General features: G+C 44.2%; 2 protein-coding genes across 2 annotated transcripts in view; both read right to left on the bottom strand.

The window, feature by feature from the left end:
- TSPEAR (thrombospondin type laminin G domain and EAR repeats) overlaps positions 1 to 23,365 on the bottom strand; it is a 311,553-nt gene that overhangs the window by 47,601 nt on the left and 240,587 nt on the right. Inside the window, exons 4-10 of the mRNA XM_007947301.1 lie at positions 15,845 to 16,083; positions 13,045 to 13,135; positions 11,364 to 11,520; positions 8,088 to 8,219; positions 6,572 to 6,798; positions 1,810 to 1,996; positions 222 to 451 (exon numbers count right to left, since the gene is read on the bottom strand). Of these exons, the coding sequence (XP_007945492.1) occupies positions 222 to 451; positions 1,810 to 1,996; positions 6,572 to 6,798; positions 8,088 to 8,219; positions 11,364 to 11,520; positions 13,045 to 13,135; positions 15,845 to 16,083 (1,263 nt within the window). The remainder of the gene's footprint in view (positions 1 to 221; positions 452 to 1,809; positions 1,997 to 6,571; positions 6,799 to 8,087; positions 8,220 to 11,363; positions 11,521 to 13,044; positions 13,136 to 15,844; positions 16,084 to 23,365) is intronic.
- On the bottom strand, positions 17,911 to 18,618 carry LOC103202410 (keratin-associated protein 10-3-like). Its single transcript, XM_007947296.2, has one exon. It carries the CDS (start codon positions 18,616 to 18,618, stop codon positions 17,911 to 17,913), a length of 708 nt encoding a protein of 235 aa, XP_007945487.2.

Raw genomic sequence — 23,365 nt, 5'->3', positions numbered from 1 at the left:
ATATATATATATATATATATGCATGTATGTATATGTGTCACTGTTTATGTTTCTCTAGAGAACCTTGACTGAGACACATGGATAAGGATCCAGCATCTGATATCCAGTGAGGGATGGTTCTCCAGCTGAGGCCCCAAAACTGGTGCTGGTCCTGGCTCTGGTTGACCCCCTGGAGGGGGGTTGTTGGTGGCAGTGTGAGGTGAGGAGTGATCATTTCTTACCAAAAAGGACTGGAAGAGTTGGAAGGAGCCAACAAGCCGGATATACAGGTGGGAGTACACCTTAGTGGAAGTGCCGTTGAAGGTATTGGCCACAGCCAGGAAGGAGTAGGGCCCCACAGTGAAGAACTCCCAGTCATATGCGCCAGAGGTGGCGATGGTCTGGTTGGCCTCGAAGAGCTGGGTTCTCACATTCCACTTGTAGATAACACTGTTGATGTTGTGGTTGTCACCTGGAAGCAAGGTGCTGCAGTTATGGGCAGGGATGGACTTCTGTGGGGTACACAGGGGTCCACTTCAGAGACCTGCCCAGGGACCCCTCCTTCCTATCCAGTTCCACATCACCTCTGCTACAGGGCTGCTGGGAGAAGGTGGCCTATTTACTCCTATAGTCACCCCCATACCCCATTCTCAGTCCTCCAATGCACTCCCTCCTGAATGCAGGACCCCTTCCCAATACCTTACCTCCTGCTCTGGGTCTTTGCAGGTACTTCTCCCTGATTAAAGCCCCCAGGGACTCCACTGCCTCTACTAGATCTGCAGATTTCCAGCCTTGGAGGTAGAGTCTCTTCTGCCTCCCTCCCTCTCCCAGCATGGCCCAGTACCTACCTTTGCTCCCACTCCTCCTCACAGGCCAGCCTGTATGCATACTGTTCCCTTTGCCTATAAGGACTCTCCCTACGTGAGCTCCCCAGAAACCCCACGCTTGGCCCACCACTGAGGGCGCACTCACCCTGTGGGGAGTGCTGCTTGGCAAGCTCCTGGGCTCCCACCCATGCCCATGAGCAGAGCAAGCTGGGCATGGCAAATCATAGACTCAAGTAAGTGCCTGGCCATGAAGACACAAAGGGATGGGACAGAGGCACTCCCTAGGACCAGCTGCCACTGCAGACCCAGCCCACCCTTCAGGCTTATAGGAGGAAAACAAAGGGTAGGAGTGGGGAGGACTCCGGGTTATCCCTCAGGGGAAGTACCTGCCCAAATACTAGGTTTCCCAGTGCCTCCCAGGCTTTGCTCTCCACTGCACCCAGAGGTATAGCACAGAGTTTGTGTCCAAATGCACGTGCTGTAGGCACAATGGGCAGACAGACAGATGACGTCTTTCAAAGAAACAATGTCTGCTAAAAACGCCTACATCTCCTTATCCTTCTAAAGCTGTGGACCTAGCATGTCTTTCCATGCTAAGAAATCTAGGCTTGTTGCTCAAACATTCTACCTTCTTCTCACTTATTGTCACCAGACTCCACCGAGGGGACTGGCAGTTAGTTTGAAATGAGGAGGACAGCAGGTGGACATTTTGAGCTGAGTGCTCCTGCTGGTGGGAACCATACAAGACCTCACATCTGTCTCCCTGGCTAGACATATTAGGGAAGAGTTGGACCTATGATTACCTCTGTTCACACTTAGACCCAACTTTGCAGTAGTCCAAGTTGAGTCCAAGGAAACAGGCTGAATGTGACTTGTTACTATTTTTTAATGGGCTAAAATTAACCCTACTGTTCTGTAGCATACTATCCCCAGATAGGATTTCTTCCTTGTTCCCAGGTTCCCTTCCCAGGTTCCCTTCCTAGTCAAAGGCCATAACTCATACCTTCCCGGTGGTTGGCCACAGCCAGGAAGTGCTCCCCGTCTACGTGGAAGGCCTCCCAGTCACGGGCGCTGTGGGTGGTGATCCTCTGGTATGGGGTGAACTTCAGCTTTCGGTGCCTCCATTTGTAAATGACAGATAACTCTTGACCCTTCTCATTTGGTTCAGAATTTGCCACAGCCAGGAAGATCTGGAAGAGAGCCAATCAGGACACTTGGTCCTTTCCATCTATGTGAGGGGCCTGGGACAAAAGATTTATAAACATCATCATCTCTATCCAATGAAATAGGGGCATAGGCTGAGCCAGGGTCTGAGAGCATAGGGTATGTTTTTACAGTTGGGAAAAATGGAGACACAGAAGGGTCAGTTGAGCAGCTGAAACCAATCTGAAGTAGCTACCTCTACCTACATCATTATTGATGAATACAGATGCAGGGGCGGCAGGCAGGTCTGGCTTTCTAGATCTGTGAATTTATTTATTTTAAACCAGGTGCTCACCTCAAAAAAAGAAAAAAAAAAAAAAAAAGAAGAATGGGCAGAGGACATGAACTGGCATTTCATCAAAGAAGACATTCAGATGACTAACAAACATGTGAAGAAATGCTCATGATCATTAGACATTAGAGAGATGCAAATCAAAGCAACAATGAGATATAATCTCACCCCAGCGATAATAGCAAAGTTGTAAAAAACAGAAAACAGCAAATGCTGGTAAGGAGTTAGAGAGACTGCACCCTCATACACTGTGGGTGAGGCTGTACAATGGTAAATCCACTGTAGAAAGTAGTATGGTGCTTCCTTAAGAAGTTGGAAATAGAAATACCATATAATCTAGGAATCCCACTGTTACATATGTATCCTAGAGGAATAAGAACCACGAGACTGACAGATATATACATATCCATGTTCATTGTGACATTATTCACAATGGCAAAAATGATGGAAACAACCTAAGTGCCTATCAATGGATGAATGGTTAAACAAACTATGGTACATACATGATGGAATACTACACAATGATGAATCTGCTAATACCTCATAACATGGATGAACCTAAAGGACATTGTGCTGAGTGAAATTAGCCAATCACAAAAGATAATTATTTATGAGACCACTACTGTAAAAAGTGAGAGCTCTGGTAGCGTAGTGCATAAAACACTTGACTGCTGACCAGAAAGCTAGCAGTTCAAACCCACCAGCCACTCCTCAGAAGGAAGATGGGGCAATCTACTTCCGTAGTGATACTGCCTTGGAAACCCAAGGAGGGATCGCTATGAGTCTGGTCCAACTTGATGGCACATAACAACAACAACAACAACTGTAAAAAGTTAAGAAAAAGTTTACACACAGAAAGAATTGTTCTTCCAAGTTTACTGGGGTGGGAGGGGAAGAGAGGGAAAATCACCAACTAGAGGCTAGACACATATTAACTTGGGTGAAGGGAAAGGCAATATACAATAAAGGGGAGGTCAGCACGAAATGATCAAGGTAGTAGAAGACACAGGAAGGAGCGTAAGAGTTAAAGGTGAATACTATTACATACACAACCTTGCAATAACACTAATAACAATTACTTATGAATGAATATATAGATAGTCAATCTGAACAGGGGAGGGAAAGTGAATGGGGCTACACCCAAGAAGGTTTGACAGAGGCTACCTTTACCTATGTATCTACATGTATTTCAAATATATTCATAAATGTTGTAGAACATACAGGGGGCAAAGTTATGAAAACATCAGTCATAATCAAACACCTTGAGGGAATGAGTTACTGGGTATGGAGGCTCAGGACATAGTCTCAGGGACACTAAGCTCAATTGGCATAACATAGTCCACAAAAACAATGTTCTACATCCCACTTTGGTGAGTAGTGACTGGGGTCTTAAAAGATTGTGAACAGCCATCTAAGGTGCAACTATTGGTCTCTCCTTGTCTGGGGCAAAGAAGAATGAAGAGAATCAAAGACGTAAGGAAATAATTAGTCCAAAGGACTAATGGAGAACATGCACCCCAGCCTTCCCGACCCTGAGACCATAAGAACTAGTTGTGCATGGCTACTACCATTGACCTCTCTGAAAGAGATAACAATAAGAGGTCCTGGATAGGGTATGGGGGAGGGGGAGTGGGGAATGTGGAACAAAACTCAACGACATAAAAAAGACCAGACTGTCTAATCTGATGAAGACTGGTGGAATCCCAAGACTATGGCCTTCAGAAACCCTTCAAACTGGGAACTGAACTTAACTCCCATGACTCAACTGAAAGCCAAACGATAGGTCTATAAGGTGAACAGGAGGATACACAGTCATTTTAGCACAATCAAGCATATGAAAGGAAGAGAACAGCATTTGCCCAGGGATAGAGCAAAGCAGGCAGGAGGGAGTAGGAAGAAAAGACGAAGGGAAGGGGTGAGTACAGGGATGAAATGTGAAGAATGCTATTATGGAGATTGCAGTAAATGTCAGAAAACAGAATGTGTATGAATTGTTGAATGAAAACCAATTTTCTCTGTTAACGCTCACCCAAATAACAATAAAAGAAAGAGAGAGAGGAAAAAGAAATTGTTGTCAAGCCAACCTTGATTCATGGGACCCCGAGTGTGTCACAGTAGAACTGTGCTCCATGGGGTTTCAGTGGTTGATTTTTTGGAACTAGATCACCAGACCTTTCTTCTGAGGCATCTCTGGGTAGACTTGAACCTTCAACCACTCAGTTAGTAGCCAAGCTTGTTAACTGGTTGTACCACCCAAGAACTCCAATTAAGACCCTTAAATGTCTGTATTCTTTAGTCCACTATTTCTACTTTCATCTCTATCTGAAATTTAAAAACAAAACAAAACCTCCCAAATTCAGGAAAAGTTTTATGCTCAGAAATTTTCTTTCTAACCTGGATGAGTAGGAAAAAAAAAATCTCAGTGACCTGCTTTCACCAGTAAAGATGTGGCTCATGGTACAGTGGTGTGTTCTGGTAATGGTCATGTGAAACACTGGCCACAGAGGTCATGTGACTATAACATGGAACCAGAACCCTGGTATGCAGTGTACACACAAAGTGTGTGGCAATAAGTGTACCAAATATGAATTGTGTATTTGCTTAGGCAATGGGGTAAATATTTTTTCCTTCTTTTTCTGAATTTCCTAATTTTCATTTGATGTAAATTTACAATTTTTATAATTAAAAAAAGCACTTTAAAATGTCATCAACCATTAAAAAGAAAATTGTAGTCTCTTTCTCATCGTGTTGACCTGGAAACATGCCTAGGAAGGAGGTCAGCTACAGGCCATAGGAGAACAGAAGTTTTTGTCTATTTTGTCCTCCATGCCCAGGTCAGAGCTTGGCTGGACTCAGCACTTATGTGATGGGTGAATCAATGATTTGGAGGACAGGTATGGGATGGTGTGTGATGATAGAGGACTGTCTTTGCCATCTAATGGTGAAAAGGAACAGGGAGGAGAGATTCTGTCCTCCCTGTTGTGATATATAAGGCCCCTCTGATCCTGCCTGCCGGCCCCCTGCTCAATCCAGTCCCCTATAGAAAGTGAGGCTGCCTGTGAGGGTCACATACACAAGGCCTCCTCAGGTCGGTCCCACACCATCCACACTTGTAACTACTCCATTTTGTCTTTCCCATATTGTGTTCCCAAAGTCTGTGGAGTGACTGAAGGAATAATCAGGGATGCAGATCTGTTTCCACTCTGAAAAGATTTCTACATTGTTGACTGCATGGACAAGTTTCTGGTCGAAGTAAAATGATCTCAATAACTGTTTTTGGATTAGTGGTAATGGGTGGGAATCCCTGGATGGTGCACACAGTTAATGCATTCAGCTGCTAATCAAATGGCTGGAAGTTCAAATCCACCCAGAGGCACCTCAGAGAAAGACCAGGTGATTTACTTCCTCAGCCATTGAAAACCTTGTGGAGCACAGTTGTATTCTCATACACATGAGGTCACCATGCATTGGAATCGAATTGATGGCAACTGGCTAATTATAAAAATATAATGGGTATAGCTAGAACCATAGAACTGATTATGACCTCAGAAATTATATTGTCTTTATTTTCTCAAAGTCACATTCTAGGTTGAGGGGTGTAGCTAAATATATATGACTTTGAATGCCTTTTATGTTCTGAACAAGATTTTGAAATCTTAAGAAATACTTTTACCTATGGAGCCTACATGAGGAGCCCAAATCTTTGGACTCCCTGGGTTTTTCCAAGTTAAAAAAGAGTAGAGAATTCACACGATGACATAATCCAGAAACCAAAATCATAAGAAAAGACCAGCCTTACTGGTCTCATGGAGACTAGTGAAACTCCCAAGACTATGGACCCTAGTGATCCTTTGGGCCTGGAATTGAACTCCCATGGCTTCCAGCCAAACAATAGACAGGTGAACATTTACACCAGGTAGGAAATCTCCTTAGAACAATCAATCATGGGAGATCAGAAGGGCAGTATCTGCACAGGGAGATTGTTCAGAGGATAGGAATACATAGGAAAGAAGGACACAAGGAAAAAGTAACCATAGGGAGGAAGCTGGAAGAGAGCTGTTGCATTGTGGGGATTGCAATCAATGTCAAGGAACGAAATGTGTATGAACTGTTATATGGAAAATGAATTTGCTCTGTAAACTTCCACCTGAATCACACTTAAAAGAAAGAAAGAAAGAAGGAAAGCTAATTGAAAAAGGGAAAAAAGAAAAAAAAAATAATTGAAAAAGGGAAAAAAGAAAAAAAGAATTGAGAATGCAAACAAACTTGCCCTTTTCCCAATGGTGAAATGTCTCCAAGATTGTGCCTGATATGTGGGGATGGTCTGATATGAAACAAACTTCCCATCGGTCCACTTGTAGATGGAGGAAGTGGTTTTCCGGTTGGCTGTTGCTACAAAGAGTCCCACCTCAGGGATGATGAAGACCTCAATGCCCAGGGTCTCTGATGTTGTGAATAAGCTCTGGTGCTCCTCCACATAGTCCAGTTTTTCTTTGGCTTGTGAGAGAAAAATCATGGTTCAGTTAACATTTCCCAAAAAGCCCAGTCAATCAGTCTCTTGAGAGCACAAGCCCCAGGGGCCCTATCTATGATTCCCAAAGCAATTGAATTAGTGTTGGGATCAGTTTCACAAAGGACCATTGGCCTTGGTGCTTCCTTTCATCCTTATAAACCAGTTGCTGTTGACTTGACCCCAACTCATGGCACTCCTATTTGTGTTAGAGTACAACTATGCTCCACAACTGCATTTTAGAAATGGGTTGCCAGGTCTTTCTTCTGAGACACCTCTGAGTGCACTTGGTCCTTTAAACTTTTGGTTAGCAGCCAAGCACATTAACTGTTTGCCCCACACAAAGATTCTTGGAATGAACTCAACAACAACTGGTTTTTACCCTCATAGACAAGGTCAAGGTAGACCACTTGTTGCTATCATGAGTTTTATGAAGTGAAGAGCCTCTGATGTTACTAATGGGATGAAATTTATATGTCATATCCTTACTAAAGGGTTTTCCAAAGCTCATTGTTTCTATGAAAAGTTGTGCCCTAGATAGACTGAAAGAAAATAGAGAATAGCCCATGAATGTCCCAGTTGGGACCATTCCCATTTCCTGTGAGAACATTTAGCACATTTACTCTCCTTCCCCACAAGGAGGATGGAATTTTGAAATGTCTGGCTGTGAAAAAGAATACTTTTAGTCCTTGGCCTCATTCCTCCTTATCTATGATGGTGGACAGGAAGAATGTGAGAAGAAGAGGCTGTTAGGACACTCCACAAGGGAAGGATCCTGTGCTCCTTATTTTTTTCTGCCACAGTTTGGAAGTGGTACAGAGACACTAAAAGCTCCACTGTTTCATGGGTTATGCCAAGGAGGACAAATGTTTCTAAATTAAATGCACACGTCCATCCACTGCTGTTGGTGTGGGTCACTTTCCTCTTCCTTCAAGGAGGGACACCCTTGCTGAAGATTACTCTGGCCCAGGCTCTGTTCTGGGGATGATATATGTCCTGGCATGCCTGAGATGGTCTTGGTTAATATTTGCATTCCAGGTGAAATTATTGACAGTTCCCCCTTCCACTTTCAGAAGGATTCCAGCCTGGAAGTCCCATCATGTGGTCAATTAGAGATGACCCATGACCGTGTATGTTTCAGTAGCCCACCTACCCCATTGCACAGTGTCAGAGCTGTGGAGAGACATTAGAAGTATGGGTTTCAGGCACTGTGGTATGTCAGAGCACTAAGCCCTGGGAGCCATGAGTCATGACCAAGGCACCACCAGCACTTCACCTGCTAACACGGAGATCCACTTGCTGCCAACACAGAGGTAGAGCCCCTTCCGACCGATGTCGAACCAGAATTGGGCGTCTTCCAGTTGGGAACAGCGGGGCTGTGACCCCAGTGTCACCTTCACATTGGTTTCTGAGTGAGAGACCAGGGAGGATGAGTACCCAGTGGATACATGTGTGTGCCTTGGGGAAAAACCAAGTTGGGGATAAGGGCCACTTAAGTGCAGCATTGTCCTGCCTTTGCTTTTGCCATAACTGGAAGGATTCTATCCTTTCTTGTCACAGACAAGGGAAATAAGACACAGAAGATACCACTACGTGTCCAAGTTGCCTTTACAGGAAACCATAATGCTTTGTCAACCAGGACTAGCCATAACCTGTCTAGGCCAGCCCTAGGTTCTTCCACCTGTAAACCTAATTTAACTGGGACTTTCCAAACCTACGTTCTCTGGAGGTTTCATCACAGCAAAGCCAAGAACATGCACCTATTAAAAAGGGAAGAAAGGACACAGGGCCCAAACATATAATTACCCTCCCTTTAAAATGATCTGCCTTTGCCTAAATGACATTTTCCCAGAACCTGTCACTTTTTCCCAGCTAACTTCTTCAAGTTTCTTATAAAAGAAGACAGATATCTTTCTCAGAAGGCACCTGTCTTGGTTCTGTAGTGCTGCTATAACAGAAATACCACAAGTAGATGGCTTTAACAAATAGGAATTTATTTTCTTACAGTTTAGGAAGCTAGAAGTCTAAAATCAGAGTGCTGGCTCTAGGGGCTGGGTGAAGGCTCCTCGACACTGGACTTCAGCTCTCCCTCTTATTCCAGGCCCGCTGGAGCTGGAAGCTTCTCATAACTCATGTAGCTGCTGGCTACTGAGGCTGATGAACCCAAGGTCAGCAAGTAGAATGGCACAATCTAAAGATCCATAGGCAACACGGCAGACCACTGGTTCAAGTCCAGGAATAATACCAAGATCGGCAGGCAACCCAGCAGGACACTGAGATAAAGACTAGACCAATGCAGGAACCAGATGTGCCAAAAAGCTAGGATCTTTCTGAAAGCTTCTCCTTATATACTGGAAGCAGGCCACATCTTAAAGGCAGCTCCCTTTCCACTGATTAACATCTCACAGCAGATTCCACCATGGAGGTGATTATAATTTCATAATGGGGAACAACTATATCCAGCAGCCAACCCACTCAGAACCACAGCTGAACCAAGTTGACACACAACCTTAGCTATTACAGAGCCCTAGTGGTGCAGTGGTTAAGCACTTGGCTGCTAACCAAAAGGCTGGCAGTTTGAAACCATGGGAGAAAAACCTGGCAATGTGCTTCCATAAAGATTACAGTCAAGGGACTGTCATTTTGAAGGGAGATCAATTGTATGTTTGGACCAGTGTTCTTTCTTTCCTTTGAAATAGGTGCACATTCATGGCTTTGCTGTGATGAAGTCTCCAGAGAAGGTAGGTTTGGAAATTCTCAAACCTATGGGACAGTTCTACTTTGTCACTTGGGGGGTTGGGAGGTGTCAGAATTGACTCGATGGCATCTAACAACAATATTCTTCTCAAATTAAAATCCTTCATATCCTTTCTTAAATGTTAGTTGCCTTGCTGCAGCAGCAACTCGATTTGCTCCCAAAGAAAATCTCTTAAAATTTTTATAACTCGACTCCAAAAACTGTCATTTAACAGCTTTATAAATGGTTTGCTTGCCCTGCCCTTCTGTCCATTCCCCAAAGGAATCACTTCCTTTCCTTCCATATTCAGTAAACATCTCTTTTGAAAATTTTTAATGATTATAATGTGCCTTTGTCCCTCACTTAACATCTATAACTTATTGTCTGGATGCACATGTGTATTTCAACTTCAGTTTTGTTTAATTCTGTGGCCTTTTCACCATGATCCTTTCTGGTAATTACACATCCATTAAGGATCAGGCACAGCATTCTAATTAAGTCACTGCGCAGTGTGACAAGGTGGGCTGCACTCCACACTTAGCCTTCTCCAAGATCCTGGCAGAAGCTGGGAGCTGAACTAGTTGCCCCTCCCCCAGGTTCCTTTCAGGTATATTGGCCAGCACTGCTGCTGAGGAAATGCTGCAGTGAAGGTCAGTGGGACTTCAGGGGATTTGAAATGCCATTTCAGGCTTGGAAATTAAGGGTAGGGCATGCTCCATATGCAGCCCCACTGTGGGAGGCGTCACGATGCTGCCCCACTTCACATGGCATGTGCAGTGGGCTGGGGAAAGGGTGTCACACTAGAGGCAGGGATTTCATATTCTCCATGATAGCGCCTGTAGTGGGTTAAGTTGTGGTTCCCAGAAGAATGTCTATCCAAAATCTCAGAATGTGACCTTATTTGGCATACATGTCTTTGCAGATATAATTAAGTCTTGATATAATCCTATGTTGAATGTCCTTAGAAGAGAAGGAAAAGGAGAAGACACCTAGAGGAGAGGCTATGTGGAAATGGAGGCAGAAATTGGAGTGATGCAGCTACTAAGGAACACCAAGGGTTGCTGGCAACCACCAGGAGCTAAAAGTGCAGCATGGAAAGAATTCTGCCTCAGAACCTCCAGAAGGAGCCAACCCTGTTGACACCTTGATTTTGGATTTCTGGCTTCCAAAACTGTGAGAATAAATTTCTGTTGTTTTAAGGCACCAAATGTGTGGTAATTTATTTGTGGCAGCCCCAGGAAACAAATACAGAGGGTATGATTTAAATAAATTTAGTCCATGTTAGAACTTTTTATTTGGAAAACACAAATATAAACAAAAGAAAGAAAAGCAAAGGAAACTCTTTGGGCTGCTGGGTATCCATGTAAAATAGAACTGTGCCTTGCAAGGGGGCTGAGATTTGAATGTCTACAGATAGGAGAATAGGTTAGAAATGGCCACCAAATGTTGCTCTGGGGTACTAAATGGTGCAGTAGGTGGAGGTCAAGAGGAGAACTTTCTAGGATTAGTGTCTGCAAACAGCCTGGGCATCCTCAGGGAGGGCAAATATTCACTGATGCCACCATCTAAGCAGGGGTTGGGTTGTCATCACTAGGACCTGCCAGAAGGAAATGTAGACCAACTCTGGTACCTCTGTGGCACCATCTGCCTACCCAAAGGGGTGTTCTTTTGGCCAGTTTTAGCTTCCTCTCATGCTATAGCCACAAAGAAAGAAATGTATGGGAGAGGCTGAGCCCTTGTTTCTCGCCCTCCATAGGCCAAGGCTCTTGAGGTGTTGACAATCAGTATGGGGGAGAGGAACTTCACCCTACTAACCATAGGGATATTTTAGCACCTCGTTATCTTCTGGCTTCCCTGTGAGACCTTGCAGGATCGGAGGGATAGACAACACAACCAGCTCAGCATTCTTGCTGGGGCATAGTTGGGAGGTGGCGTCGGAGCCAGGCAGCAGGACCAGCTGCCGCATCAGACCCTGGAGAGAGATAAGAACAGTCAATTCCGAATGCAAAAAAAAAAAAAAAAAAAAAAAAAGCATTTAGAAGCAATCAGCCCTAGGACACAATGGCCCTCCAAACCAGAAGAAGTAGATGGTGCCTGGCTACCAATGCCAACCACTCAGGAAAGGATCAAATCTGGAGATAGAGTGGGAGGGAAAACATGGAACATAATCCAAAAACTCAATAATGACCAGAATTACTGGTCAGATGAAATCTGGTGAGACTCTCAATACTATGGCCCTAGAATACATTCTGTGTCTGGAATAAAACTCACCCCCAGGGGTGGGCTCTCAGCCTAATAGTTAAGATGCACACACAGACCACTCAACCCAGGATGCCGCACCCACATGTTGTTGTTGTTGTTGTTGTTATATGCCGTTAAGTCAGACCCGACCCATAGTGACCCCTCCTTGGGTTTCTGAGGCAGTATCACTACGGAAGTAGATTGCCCCATCTTCCTTCCAAGGAGTGACTGGTGGGTTTGCACTTCTGGTTAGCAGTCAAGTGCCTTTGGCACTGTGCTACCAGAGCTCCCCCGCACTCACATACTCTATGGTAATACCTCCCTTAGAGCAATAGACCATGAGACACCAGAGGACCAACATTAAAACTGGGGAAATGCAGGATAAATGGGAGTGCATAATTATGAGGGACACAGGGGGAGGGCTGTAGGGTAGGGAGGGGAGGAGACTGGGTTAGGGTTGTACATAGCGAATGGGGAGTGAAACTAAATGTATGCGTTACGTTGAATGTAAAACAAGCTTTTAAAATAAAATAAATAATAATAATAAAAGAACAGTTGATTCAGATCCACCACTGCTGGAGAAGGGCCTGGGATCACTGCAGCATACCCCATCTGGTCCCCAGAGGAAGGGGTGGGGTGGGGTAGGGAGCCTAACATTCTTTAGAACTAGGAGCTAGGATCATCCATCCATCTATGCATCCATGTAAACATGTCATTGATGAATATTCACTAAATGCCTACTTGCAACCAGGCACAATTCCAGACACTGGGATACAGCAGGAAATAAAAGCCTCTTACCCTCATAAGGCTTATATTCTAGGTAGAGAGGCAGGCAAGAAGCAAACATAGGGGAATGTATAGCTTGCCAACAGTGTGGTCAATGCTATGGAAAAAAGGGGGCAAGCAAGAAAAGGGGGCTGAGGGGGTCTGTGATGGAGAGTGCCATTTTATCAGAGAAGTGCAGGAAGGTCTTCACAATAAGAGGACCTTTGTGCAGGGTCCAGAGGTAGAAAGGGAGTGAATTGTGGCAATTGTAGAGAAGTGGGTTCCAGAAGACAGGAATAGCACATGCAAAGGCCCTGTGATGGGCATCTGCCTGCTGTGTTTCTGAAATGGCATTGAACCTTCATTTCCATTTGGCACATGCAATGATCTGTTAAAGTAAAACATCATGATGGCAAGACTGTGGTGCACATGTTCTTTGTAAGCTCTGGTGTAGGAAGGACTTTCAGCAGGCAGCCTCCTCTATACTCACTGTGAACAGGCCTTTCATTCTTCTCCGGCTGCCAATGAAGAACTGGGCTCCTTGCATGGAGAGGGTGGCTGGGAAGGGAATGTCAGCAGTTCTGAAAACATTGGAGGGTGATTTTAGGGCTATAGCAGAGCAGGGCTGCACCCTATTTGCTACAAAAAGAAAGGGAGCAAGCACAGCATAAGAGTTTTTCTGCAAAAGCACAGTGAGGGACACTCAGTAGTTTTCCATCTCATGGTGGCCTTGAGCTGCTGCCCATAGGGGCTGGCAATGACACCTGCACAGGTTCCTCCAGAATGCCTACCCTGCACCAAGCACCGGTGTAGACCATGGGGAGGGAGAACAGAAGCACTTGCTGGTGACCAGGAGGGTATCTGGAAGTGCTGGCTCAAGCTGGGTCTTGATATGTGAGTAGACACTGCACTCTGGAGATAGGGTGAGAGGACAACACATCTGGAGAAAAAGGCCTGGCCAGAGCCTCTGGTGTGGTGGGAAAATGTGGTGCTGGCCTCACGGCTGCCTGGTACACCTCAGGCTGTGATGCTGCCATGTCACAGCATCTGCTCTCATGAATCTTTTGCCCTCTGTCAGCAGTTGGCTGGCATGGTCAGCTCCAAACCTGCTGTTGCAGACACCCATCCTCTGCTCACAGTGCTGCCTCTTGGTACACAGGCCTTCTGGTTACCCTAGTCCTGGGTAGCATCCACACATACACAGTGGCCCGCGAGGCCCATGAAGGTTGAGGGGCTGTGCCCTGCTGGCAGAGCTGCTTCACCTCTGCTCACTCTGGGTTCCAGCTCTGAGATTTTCACAGAAGTGTCCTTGTGGCCAGTTGGGTGACCATTCCCCATCAAAAGCATTTCCTGAGGGACCAAATGGTGCTAGTGGTCATAGCCTGGCCAACAAACACCAAGGGGACAGAGGGAGGTCTCAGGGGCATTTCATGTATTCACTTGGCTAGACTTTGGTGCCAACATTAGTCTAAATGTTGCTGTGAATGCATTTACAAGTGATTAAATCCACCACATGTCTGTCAGTTTGGCATACTGAGGTGTCTTGCATGTTGCTGTGATGTTGGAAGCTAAGCCACTGGTATTTCAAATACCAGCAGGGTCATCCATGGTGGACAGGTTTCAATGGAGCTTGCAGACTAAAAAAGTCTAGGAAAAATTAGCCAATGAAAACTCTATAGTTCACAACAGAATATTGTCTAATATAGTGCTGGAAGGTGAGCCCTTTAGAATGGAAGTCACTCAAAATATACAGTATCTGCCACACTGGGCTCAAGCATACCAATGATCATGAGGATGGCACAAGACCAGACAATGTGCCATTCTGTTGTACATGGGGTCACCATAAGTTGGAGCTGACAGCTAACAACAGCATTTAAACTGGTTGGCCTTAAGTAAAACAATTACCTTCCATAATGTGAGTGGGCCTCATCCAATCAGTTGAAGGCCTAAGGTAAGAGCAAAAAGGGAGGCTTCCCAGAAAGAAAGGATTCTGCTTCCAGATTACAAATTCTATCTTTGAAAATTACACTTGAAATACAAGTAGATTTAATATAAACTAGATCTGTTGCAACTAAGAAGAAAAAAACACCATTCCACTCAGCCAAGATAAAGCCCAAGGCCAAGGGTCATCTTCAAATGGATGGGCTATGGGGACTTCACTGACCCCTGACCCTGCTGACTCAGTTTCAGGCCATAGAAGACAGGTGGTTACAAAGCCAAGAAGTGAACTTAGGCTTCCACACATCCCTGGTTGTGTCAAAATTACTAAGGAAGACTACACATTTACTTGGATTCTCAGTGAATATTTCCTCCCTCATCACAGATGAGTAAACTGAATCTCAGAGAGTTTCAATCAGGAGCTCAACGTCATGAAGCAGCGCTTGGATCTTGAACCCACTTTGTCTGATCCCTAGACTGAATTATTTAGGGCTCTCCTCTGATGCTTTGTAGTGATGATAATAAGGTCTTCAGAATGCACACTCATCCCACATCAAGCTGCCATTTCTAGAAACCAGAAGAGCTGCTTGGAGTGAAAATCTTCATCTGGTTTCAAGCCACTGAATCTCTGTTTTGCAGTAGCCTTTGTTATGTAAGGCTTGGAAAAGCATGAAACAACTAGTTATGACCCATAGCATTAGTTTTATAAATGCTCGGTTACACTCATACATTGATTGGCCCAGCCTGGATTCTGTATTTCAGCCCAAATCTCAGAGGCGAGCTGGAATCAGTTCACCTCTCTTTCTGTTGTCTTGAAAGTCTTTTCCAGTTCTTAGGCAATGCACTCTGCATTCCTGTGACCTGAGCCACGTCCATGTCCCCCACCCATTATGGCCCTTCCAGAGGGCAGGGATGATATCTGACCTTGCTGATGACCTCTCATCCCCTAGCATTCTCTGCCCCAGTTACTGGTTCCATGAACCTGACCTGGTTGAGGGTTTAAAAAGTTTCCCTGGGTAATGCAAATGGGCCATTAACTGAAAGATCGGCTGTTTAAAGCTGCCTAGGGCATCTTAGAATATATTTCTGAAAAATCAGCCATTGAAAACTATATGGAGCACCATTCTATTCTGTAACACTTGGGTCATTGTGAGTCAGAATTAACTCAATGGCAACAGGTTTGGTTTATGTTTTGTGTGGGGAGTATGCTGAGGACTTTGCTCAATGTCAGGTGGACCAAAGGCAGTACTCCAGGCTAGCCTGGCATGGACAAAGAGCAGAGAGGCAATGGGCCCCATCCTGCCACTATCAACATACCTCATGCAACCTTCTCTAGCACATCTGGTACCTACATATCTATGGGGTGGCCGCAATCCATGGTGAGGGAGAAGGATCCTTCAGACACAGCCAAGACCAGTGTGTGCCACCGGCTATCCATCAGTGCTAGATTCTGGAAGGACACACGGGTCTGCCAGGCCCCAGAGGCATCCTCACTGAGGAACAGAAAGTGGAGCTTGTTGGCCGAGTACCGCAGCCCCAGCAGCAGCACACCTCTCTCCTCTGCCACCACGGTGAGCAGGTACTCATTCTTCTGCAAGAAAGAGATGGGACGGTGAGAAGGGAGGGGCCTCAGGGCCTGGTCAACAGTGAGCACTGACAAAAATCAAAGCATCGCCATCACCCACCATTATCACAACCCCAAACACTGGCAAACCCCACTGCTCTGAAAATCGGCCTTGTAATGAATTGAATTGTTTGTGTCCCCTGAAAAGATAAGTGGAAGTCATAATCCCTAGTACCTGTAGATATGATCTTGTGCAGAAATAGCGTTTCTCATGTTTTATGTTAATGAGGAGAGATCACAGTAGGGTGGGCCCTAAACCTGATCCCTTCTGAGTAGTGTCTTATAAAAAGAGCAGAACAGAGACACACACAGGGAGAAGACATATGTCATGTGAGACTCTGCCTGGGGCTACCCACAAGGAAGGAACTGACACAGCTGAGACTTTGATTTGAACTTTCAGCCTCCACAACTGTGAGGTAATACATTCCTGTTCTTTATTCACCCATGTGTGGTATCTGTGTTACAGCAGTGCCAGGAGACTAAGGTAGGTGTGCTTCCTATTTGGATTATATACAAATAATTTATATTTAATTGTACTTAACGGCCATTTATATTCTAGTAATCCTTGCTCTGGTGGCATAGCACCTAAGGCATTTGACTGCTAACCAGAAGGCTGGCAGTTCAAACCCACCACCTTGGAAGGAAGATTGGGCAATCTACTTCTGTAGAGATACCGCCTCAGAAACCCAAGGAGAGGTTGCTATGAGTTGGGATCAACTTGATGGCAGTGAGTGAGCATAGTTAAAAGGGTAAGAATTTAAAATTATTAAATCTAGAGGGTAAAGCAGATATGTTACATAGTTATATAGCATAATTCTTCTTCCTTTTTCTTAGCAAGTCTCCTCCTGTGTGAAACTATAACCCAAATTCCATGCAACTATTTTCCTAAACAAGTTGAAAATCTCCCAGGGCCTTCATGTTTAATTTAATGCCCAATTCAGCAATGTCCACTTGGCCCAGCTGGGTCCATATGCCCCTGGTGGTCCTGGATACTGAGAGGACAGATGTGGCCCTTTGGTTTCCATGGCAGGAGGTGGCCACCCTGGAGCTCATGTGAGGGGTAAGAGGAACTCCTCAAAGGGACCTGGGTGGTAACTCCAGAAAGCGTGTAAGGGGCTTGGAAGCTGTAAACAATACTGTGAGGATGAGACCTTTAAAGTGACGGCCCAGAGCCTGTGACCCCACAGAGCAGGCAGTAGTGACCCCTCTACTGCCACACCCAGTAGCATTGAGGAATGGGGTTTTCCCAGGGCCTGTCATGTTCATGTTTTGGGGCACAAGAGGAAAATAGGACCTGCCTGAGCCTTCCTGGCTGGGGTCTAAGTCTCAGGGACCCTTGCAGAAGAGTTAGGCATCTGCTCTGTGATTTCTGAGGTAAGTCACACAGTCGTAGAATATTCATGTCTGGGGAAGACCAACATCTGGTCAAAACTGTGTGTTCCCACCCCGAGAATGTGACAACAGGAAATAGAATCAAGTAATCAAGGTGAGTTTATTCAGGTGCCCAATGAGATGCTGACAGCTTGGAAATCAAGGTCATGTGACACGGAGCACAGACTCTGGGAGGAGAGAAAGGGAACCCCAGAAAGTAGGTGGTGACAGAGACTTGGGAGGAGAGAGGCTAGGGGTTTCCCAGGAGGTCAAGGGGCAAGGGTCATATCAGGACTGTGGAGATATTGAGGTGCTCCATCCTCAGGTGGGGGTAGCACAGGATCAGGACCCAGACTAAGAGAGGGTGGGAAGAGCGCAGCCACAGTAGAAACTGGAGTCCAGTTGGCCTGGGAGAGTGCCTGGTCAGCAGCAGGAATTCTGGCAGGATGAGGGGACACAGCAGGCAGGCTTGCACAAGGGGCGGCAGATCAAGGACACACTAGAGAAGGCAGGGGCACAGCAGGAGGAGGAGGACACACAGCAGGCGGGCTTGCACACTGGTTGGCAGATGAGAGACATGCAGGAAGAGGGTTTGCAGCAGGAGGGGGTGCAGGGAGCAGGCTGGCAGCATGAGGAGGATTGGCAGGGGGTGGCCCCACAGCAGACAGGAATGCAGCAGAGAGGCTTGCAGCAGACTGGTTTGCAACCCACAGGCTTACAACAGACAGGCACACAGCAGGGCTGCTGGCAGGGGGAGGTAGTGCAGCATGAGGGCTGGCAGCTAGACTGCTGGCAGCAGGAGGGCTCACAGGAGCTGGTGCAGGCTGATTGGCAGGGGCTTGACCCACAGTCTGTCTGGCAGCAGGGGCTGGACACACAGCTCACGGGGGTGCAGATGAGGGTTAGGCAGGGGGCTGGAGCACAGCAAGTGGGTGCACAGGTGGGCTGACAGCAGGTGGAAGTGCAGCAAGGGGGCTCGCAGTAGCTCTCAGGGCAGTCATCCACTTCCCAGGAGGAGCCATTGTAAGTGCTGGGCATGCAGACACGACTGCCATAGCTCCTGTCACTGGAGCAGATGGACATGGTGGACGCAGCTGGAACATAGGTCCCGGAGCAGCAGGTGTCAGCCATCGTGGGGGTGGTGGGCTGGGGAGTGATAGGATGAAAGTGTGCGTGAGTATGTGAGTGAGTGTGTGAGGAGCTCTGAGCTGTTGAGGCTTTTATACCCCTCTCTGGCTTGTATTGCTCCAACACAAGACTCAACAAGCCTTCCCTTCCTTATTATTGTTAGAACTTGTGTTGGAAGCCTCATTAGTGCTGCTTTATTTATACAGAAGAAGTTGCTCAGCCTGTGAAATTCCTGGTGTGGGTGACAACTGTGTTGACCTCTGACTGGTGTCTGGCTCTCTAAGCAAACACCATGGGGGAAAACATGTGCTCCTGAAGCCCCTGCATGCATACAGCCTGCTCTGCACTCAGGGACATCTCCAAGTCACCCCATTCTCTGTCATGTTGTAAGAGAGGAGACCACAAATCCCAGTGTCTCAGTGACTGGGCATTATGGGGCTGCAAGACAGGGCAGAGAGCACCCCCACACACACTATTCATCACCTGTAGGACATACCCTCCCCACACGTAACTGAAGATGGGCTGAGTAGTAGAAAAGACCAGATAAAGAGAGAAGGAGTAAATAGCCAAGTTAGTCTCTGAAACCTAGAACAGAACGACAGAAATGGACTATGTAAAAGAAAACTCGAGAAAAATAGAAGATGCTTCCAGAAGAGTCATTATTCACCAAATAGGATACAGAAAGAGAGACTGAGGAAAGGGAGAAATAGAAAAAAAGTTCCCAGAGCTGAGGGAAACATGGGTCTGACCATATGTACTTGTAAGGTGAAAGGAAAACTGTGTATGTCTAGACACACTTGCAAATCATCTGACATCAAAGAATGAGTCCAAAAAGTATCTCAAGACATTTGTATCCTACTTCAACTCAGGTCTGGTGCAGAGGAGGTCTGGGGGCATAGTGGTTAAAGCATTTGGCTGCTAACCAAAAGGTTGGCGGTTCAAACCCACCAACCACTCCTCAGGAGAAAGATAAGGCACTTTTCCTCCCTAAAGATTTATAGCCTCAGAAACCCTGAGGCAGTTCTGCCTTGTCCAAAGAGTGGCTATGAATCAGAGTCAGCTTAATGGCAGTGGGTTTGATTTTGGTAATCTTCAAAGTCTGAGGGAATGCAATGACTTAGAATGTGTAACTCCACTAACCATTCTGTGTAAGGACAATTAAAGCACTTTAGATATACAGCTATACCGAAAATTTGCTACTTATAAACCATCCATGATAACATCGTAAGGGTATGTGGTCTAGCAAAACAAAAGGCAAATCCAAAGGGGAATGAAATACAAATTTAATGAAGAGAGAGAAAGAAAACAATCAGCTAAAATCAAGTTAAGGTTTGTAACTTTTTCAGGGAAAGGAAATGCCTTTGCTTAAACCTACAGAACAAATCACTGTTCATTCTTCTTTATTTAATTCTTTGTGGTGTACAGTTCTAGTTTTGACAAATGCAGAGCATCCTACCATAATACCCACCATAATACCATACAGAAGAATTCCATCACTCCCAAAATTTCCCTGCATTTTCCCATTGCAGCAGCTCCTTCCCCCATCCAAAAGCCCTGGCAACCAGTGATACTACATCACTATATTTTTATCTTTCCTAGAATTTCATATAAATGGAATCATACTGTAGATTGCCTTTGGAAAGAAACCAGTTTCTTTCACTTTGAAAAATGCATTTGAGATTCATCCATGTTGCTATGGACATCAGTAGTTTATTTATTTTTACTGCTGAATTGCATTCCACACTATAGATTTACCACAGCTTGTTAATCCATTCAATGGATGAAGGACATCTTGGTTGTGTCTTGTTTCTAGTAATTATGAATGAAGCTACTATAAACACTGTGTACAGGTTTTTGCATGATAATGAGTTCTCCTAGTTCTTTGATAAAAACCTATGAAGAGATTGCTGGGTGACATAGTAAGTGGATGTTTAACTTAATAACAAACTGCCAAATATTTCTCAAAAGGCTGTACCATTTTGCATTTCTATTAGTAATGTACAGAATTCTGTTCTAGTTTCTACATGTCCTTGCCAGTACTTCATGTTGTGAGGTTTTTGTTTTTGATTTTTTAAAAATTTTTTGGCATTCTAAAATAAGTATCTTGCTATGATTTTAATTTCTATTTCTTACTAAAGATATATTATCTTTACATGTTCTTATTTGCCAGAGTATTTTCCAAAGTGATTGTACATTTTTACATTGCTACCAATGATATAAGAGAGCTCTAGTTCCTTCACACCCTCATCAACACTTGGTGTGGTCAGTCTTTTTCATTTTAGCCATTGGAATAAGTGTGGGGTATTTTATTTTGTGTTTTTTTCCCCCTTATTATGGTTTTAATTTGCATTTTCCTAATCAATAGTTAAGTGCTCAGCTGCTAACCAAAAGATCAGTGGTGCTCTGAGAGAGAGAAAAGACCTGGCGATCTGCTCCCATAAAGATTACAAACCAAACCAAACTCACTGCCATTGAGTGGATTCTGACTCATAGTGACCCCTTTGGGTTGCCAAGGCTGTAAATTTTCACAGAAGCATCTTTGTTCCATGGAGTGGCTGGTGGGTTCCAACCACTGATCTTCTGGTTAGCAGCCAAATACTTTAACCACTACACCACCAGAGCTCCTTCCCACAAAGATTTAAACGCAAAAAACCAAACTCACTGCCATTGAGTCTGCTCCAACCTCTTCTTGGGCTTCCAAGACCGGATCACTATGGAAGAAGATTGCCCAATCTTCCTTCCAAGGAGTGGCTGGTGGGTTTGAACTGCTAGCCTTCTGGTTAGCAGTCAAATGCCTTAGATGCATAAAGATTACAGCCTGGGAAATGCTTTTGGGCAGTTTTACTCTGTCATATAGGGTCTCTATGAGTCAGAATCAACTCAAAAGTGTGCAACAATGACTAACGGTAGTGCAAGTAGTTTGTGCTCAGCTGTTAACCTGAAGGTTGGTTGTTTAAACCCAATCACTGATCTGCCTCCATTAAATTACAGCCAAGAAAACCCTATGGAACAGTTCTATTCTGTAACATATGGGATCGTCATGAGTCAGCATCACCTCTATGGCAACTAACAATAGCAACAGCTAATGATGTTGAGTACATTTTTATGTGCTTATTAGTCACCTATATATTTTCTTTGGTAAAAAGTCTCTTTACATCTTCTAGGCCCCTGTTCCCTTTTTATTAGGTTTTCTTCCTCTTTTTCTCATTAGAATTCAAAATATATTTGGACACCAATATTTTGATCACATGTGTGATTTGTAAACATATTCTACCAGTCTGTCACTTGCCTTTAACAGTGTCTTTGCAGGATAAAAGAGTCTCATATTGATAAAGTCCAGTTTACCAATTTAATTTTCTTTTATGGACCATGCTTTTGATGCTGAATTTAAGAACTTTTTGCTTAACATGAGGTCACAGAGATTTTCTCCTAGAAGTTTAAAAAATTCTATATTTTGTATTTGGATCTACAGCCCATTTTGATTTAATTTTTATATATAGTGTGAGGTAAGGGTCAAGGTTTATTTTATTTTCTGCATATGGACAGCCAATTTTTTAATACTCATTGTTTGGAATACTTTCTTTTCTCATTTAATTCTCATTGCACTTTGGTCAAAGATCAATTGACTTTAATTGTGTAGATTTAGGTTTGTACTCTATTCCATTTCATTGATCTGTGTCTCTCTCCTTTGCCAACAACACATTGTCTTGATTACTGCAGTTTTATAGTAAATCTTGATATTATGCAGAGTAAATCTTCCAACTTTGTTCTTAATTTTCAAAATTGTTTTGGCTATTCTAATTTCTTTGCCTTTTTAAACAAATTTTAAAATTAACTTGTCCATATGTATATAAAATCATGCTGGGATTTTGATTGGAATTGCTTTGAATCTATAGATCAATTTGGAGATAACTGACATCATAACAATATTAAACATTCTAACCCATGAACATGGCATATTTCTCCATTTATTTAGGTGTTCTTTGATTTTTATCATTGGTGTTTTATGTTTTACCAATCTTTAAGTCTTTGATTTCATTTTCTTGCCTTAGTGTACTGCATAGGTCCATGAATATGATGTGGAACAGAAGTGGTAAGGGGGGACATGTGTGTCTTGTTTCTAGTCTTGGAGGAAAGCATTCAGCCTTCTACCATTGAGTATGGTGTTGGAAATCTTTTTTTTTTTTTCTTCTATCTTGCCTTTATCTTTTATTTTTAAATACATTTTATTGAAATACAGTTTATGTACAGTGAAGTACACAAAACTAAAGTGACATGGGTCAATGCATTTTTTTTTTCACAATGTTCCCTCCCAAACCTCCCACTCCTGGTAACCAAAAAAGAAAGTTTCCTTACATATATAAACTTTTCCTTGACTTTTTACAATAATGATCTAATATATTTGTCCTTCTGTGACTGACTTATTTCACTCAGCGTAATGTCTTCCAAGTTCATCTATGTTATGCAGTGTTTTGCAGATTCTACATTATTCTTTAGTGTTGCATAGTATTCCATTGTGTATATGTACCATAGTTTGGTTATCCATTCTTATGTTGATGGACACATAGGTTGTTTCCATCCTTTTGCTATTGTAAATAGTGCTGCGATGAAATGGGTGTGCATGTATCTGTTCTTGTCCTGGCTCTCACTTCTTTTGGATATACACCTAGTAATGGGATTGCTGGGTCAAATGGTATTTCTAATTCCAGCTTTTTAAGGAATTGCCATATTGTTTTCCAAGTGGCTGTAT

The sequence above is a fragment of the Orycteropus afer genome, unplaced genomic scaffold, assembly GCF_000298275.1.
Source record: "Orycteropus afer afer isolate SDZICR_OR568_19922 unplaced genomic scaffold, OryAfe1.0 scaffold00179, whole genome shotgun sequence".
NCBI classification, from domain to species: Eukaryota; Metazoa; Chordata; class Mammalia; order Tubulidentata; family Orycteropodidae; genus Orycteropus; species Orycteropus afer.
This window is presented reverse-complemented; position numbering and strand designations above follow the sequence as displayed.

Bases quoted from the DNA above. Each gene is read 5' to 3' on its own strand.
- LOC103202410 (XM_007947296.2), bottom strand. From the start codon at position 18,618: ATGGCTGACACCTGCTGCTCCGGGACCTATGTTCCAGCTGCGTCCACC.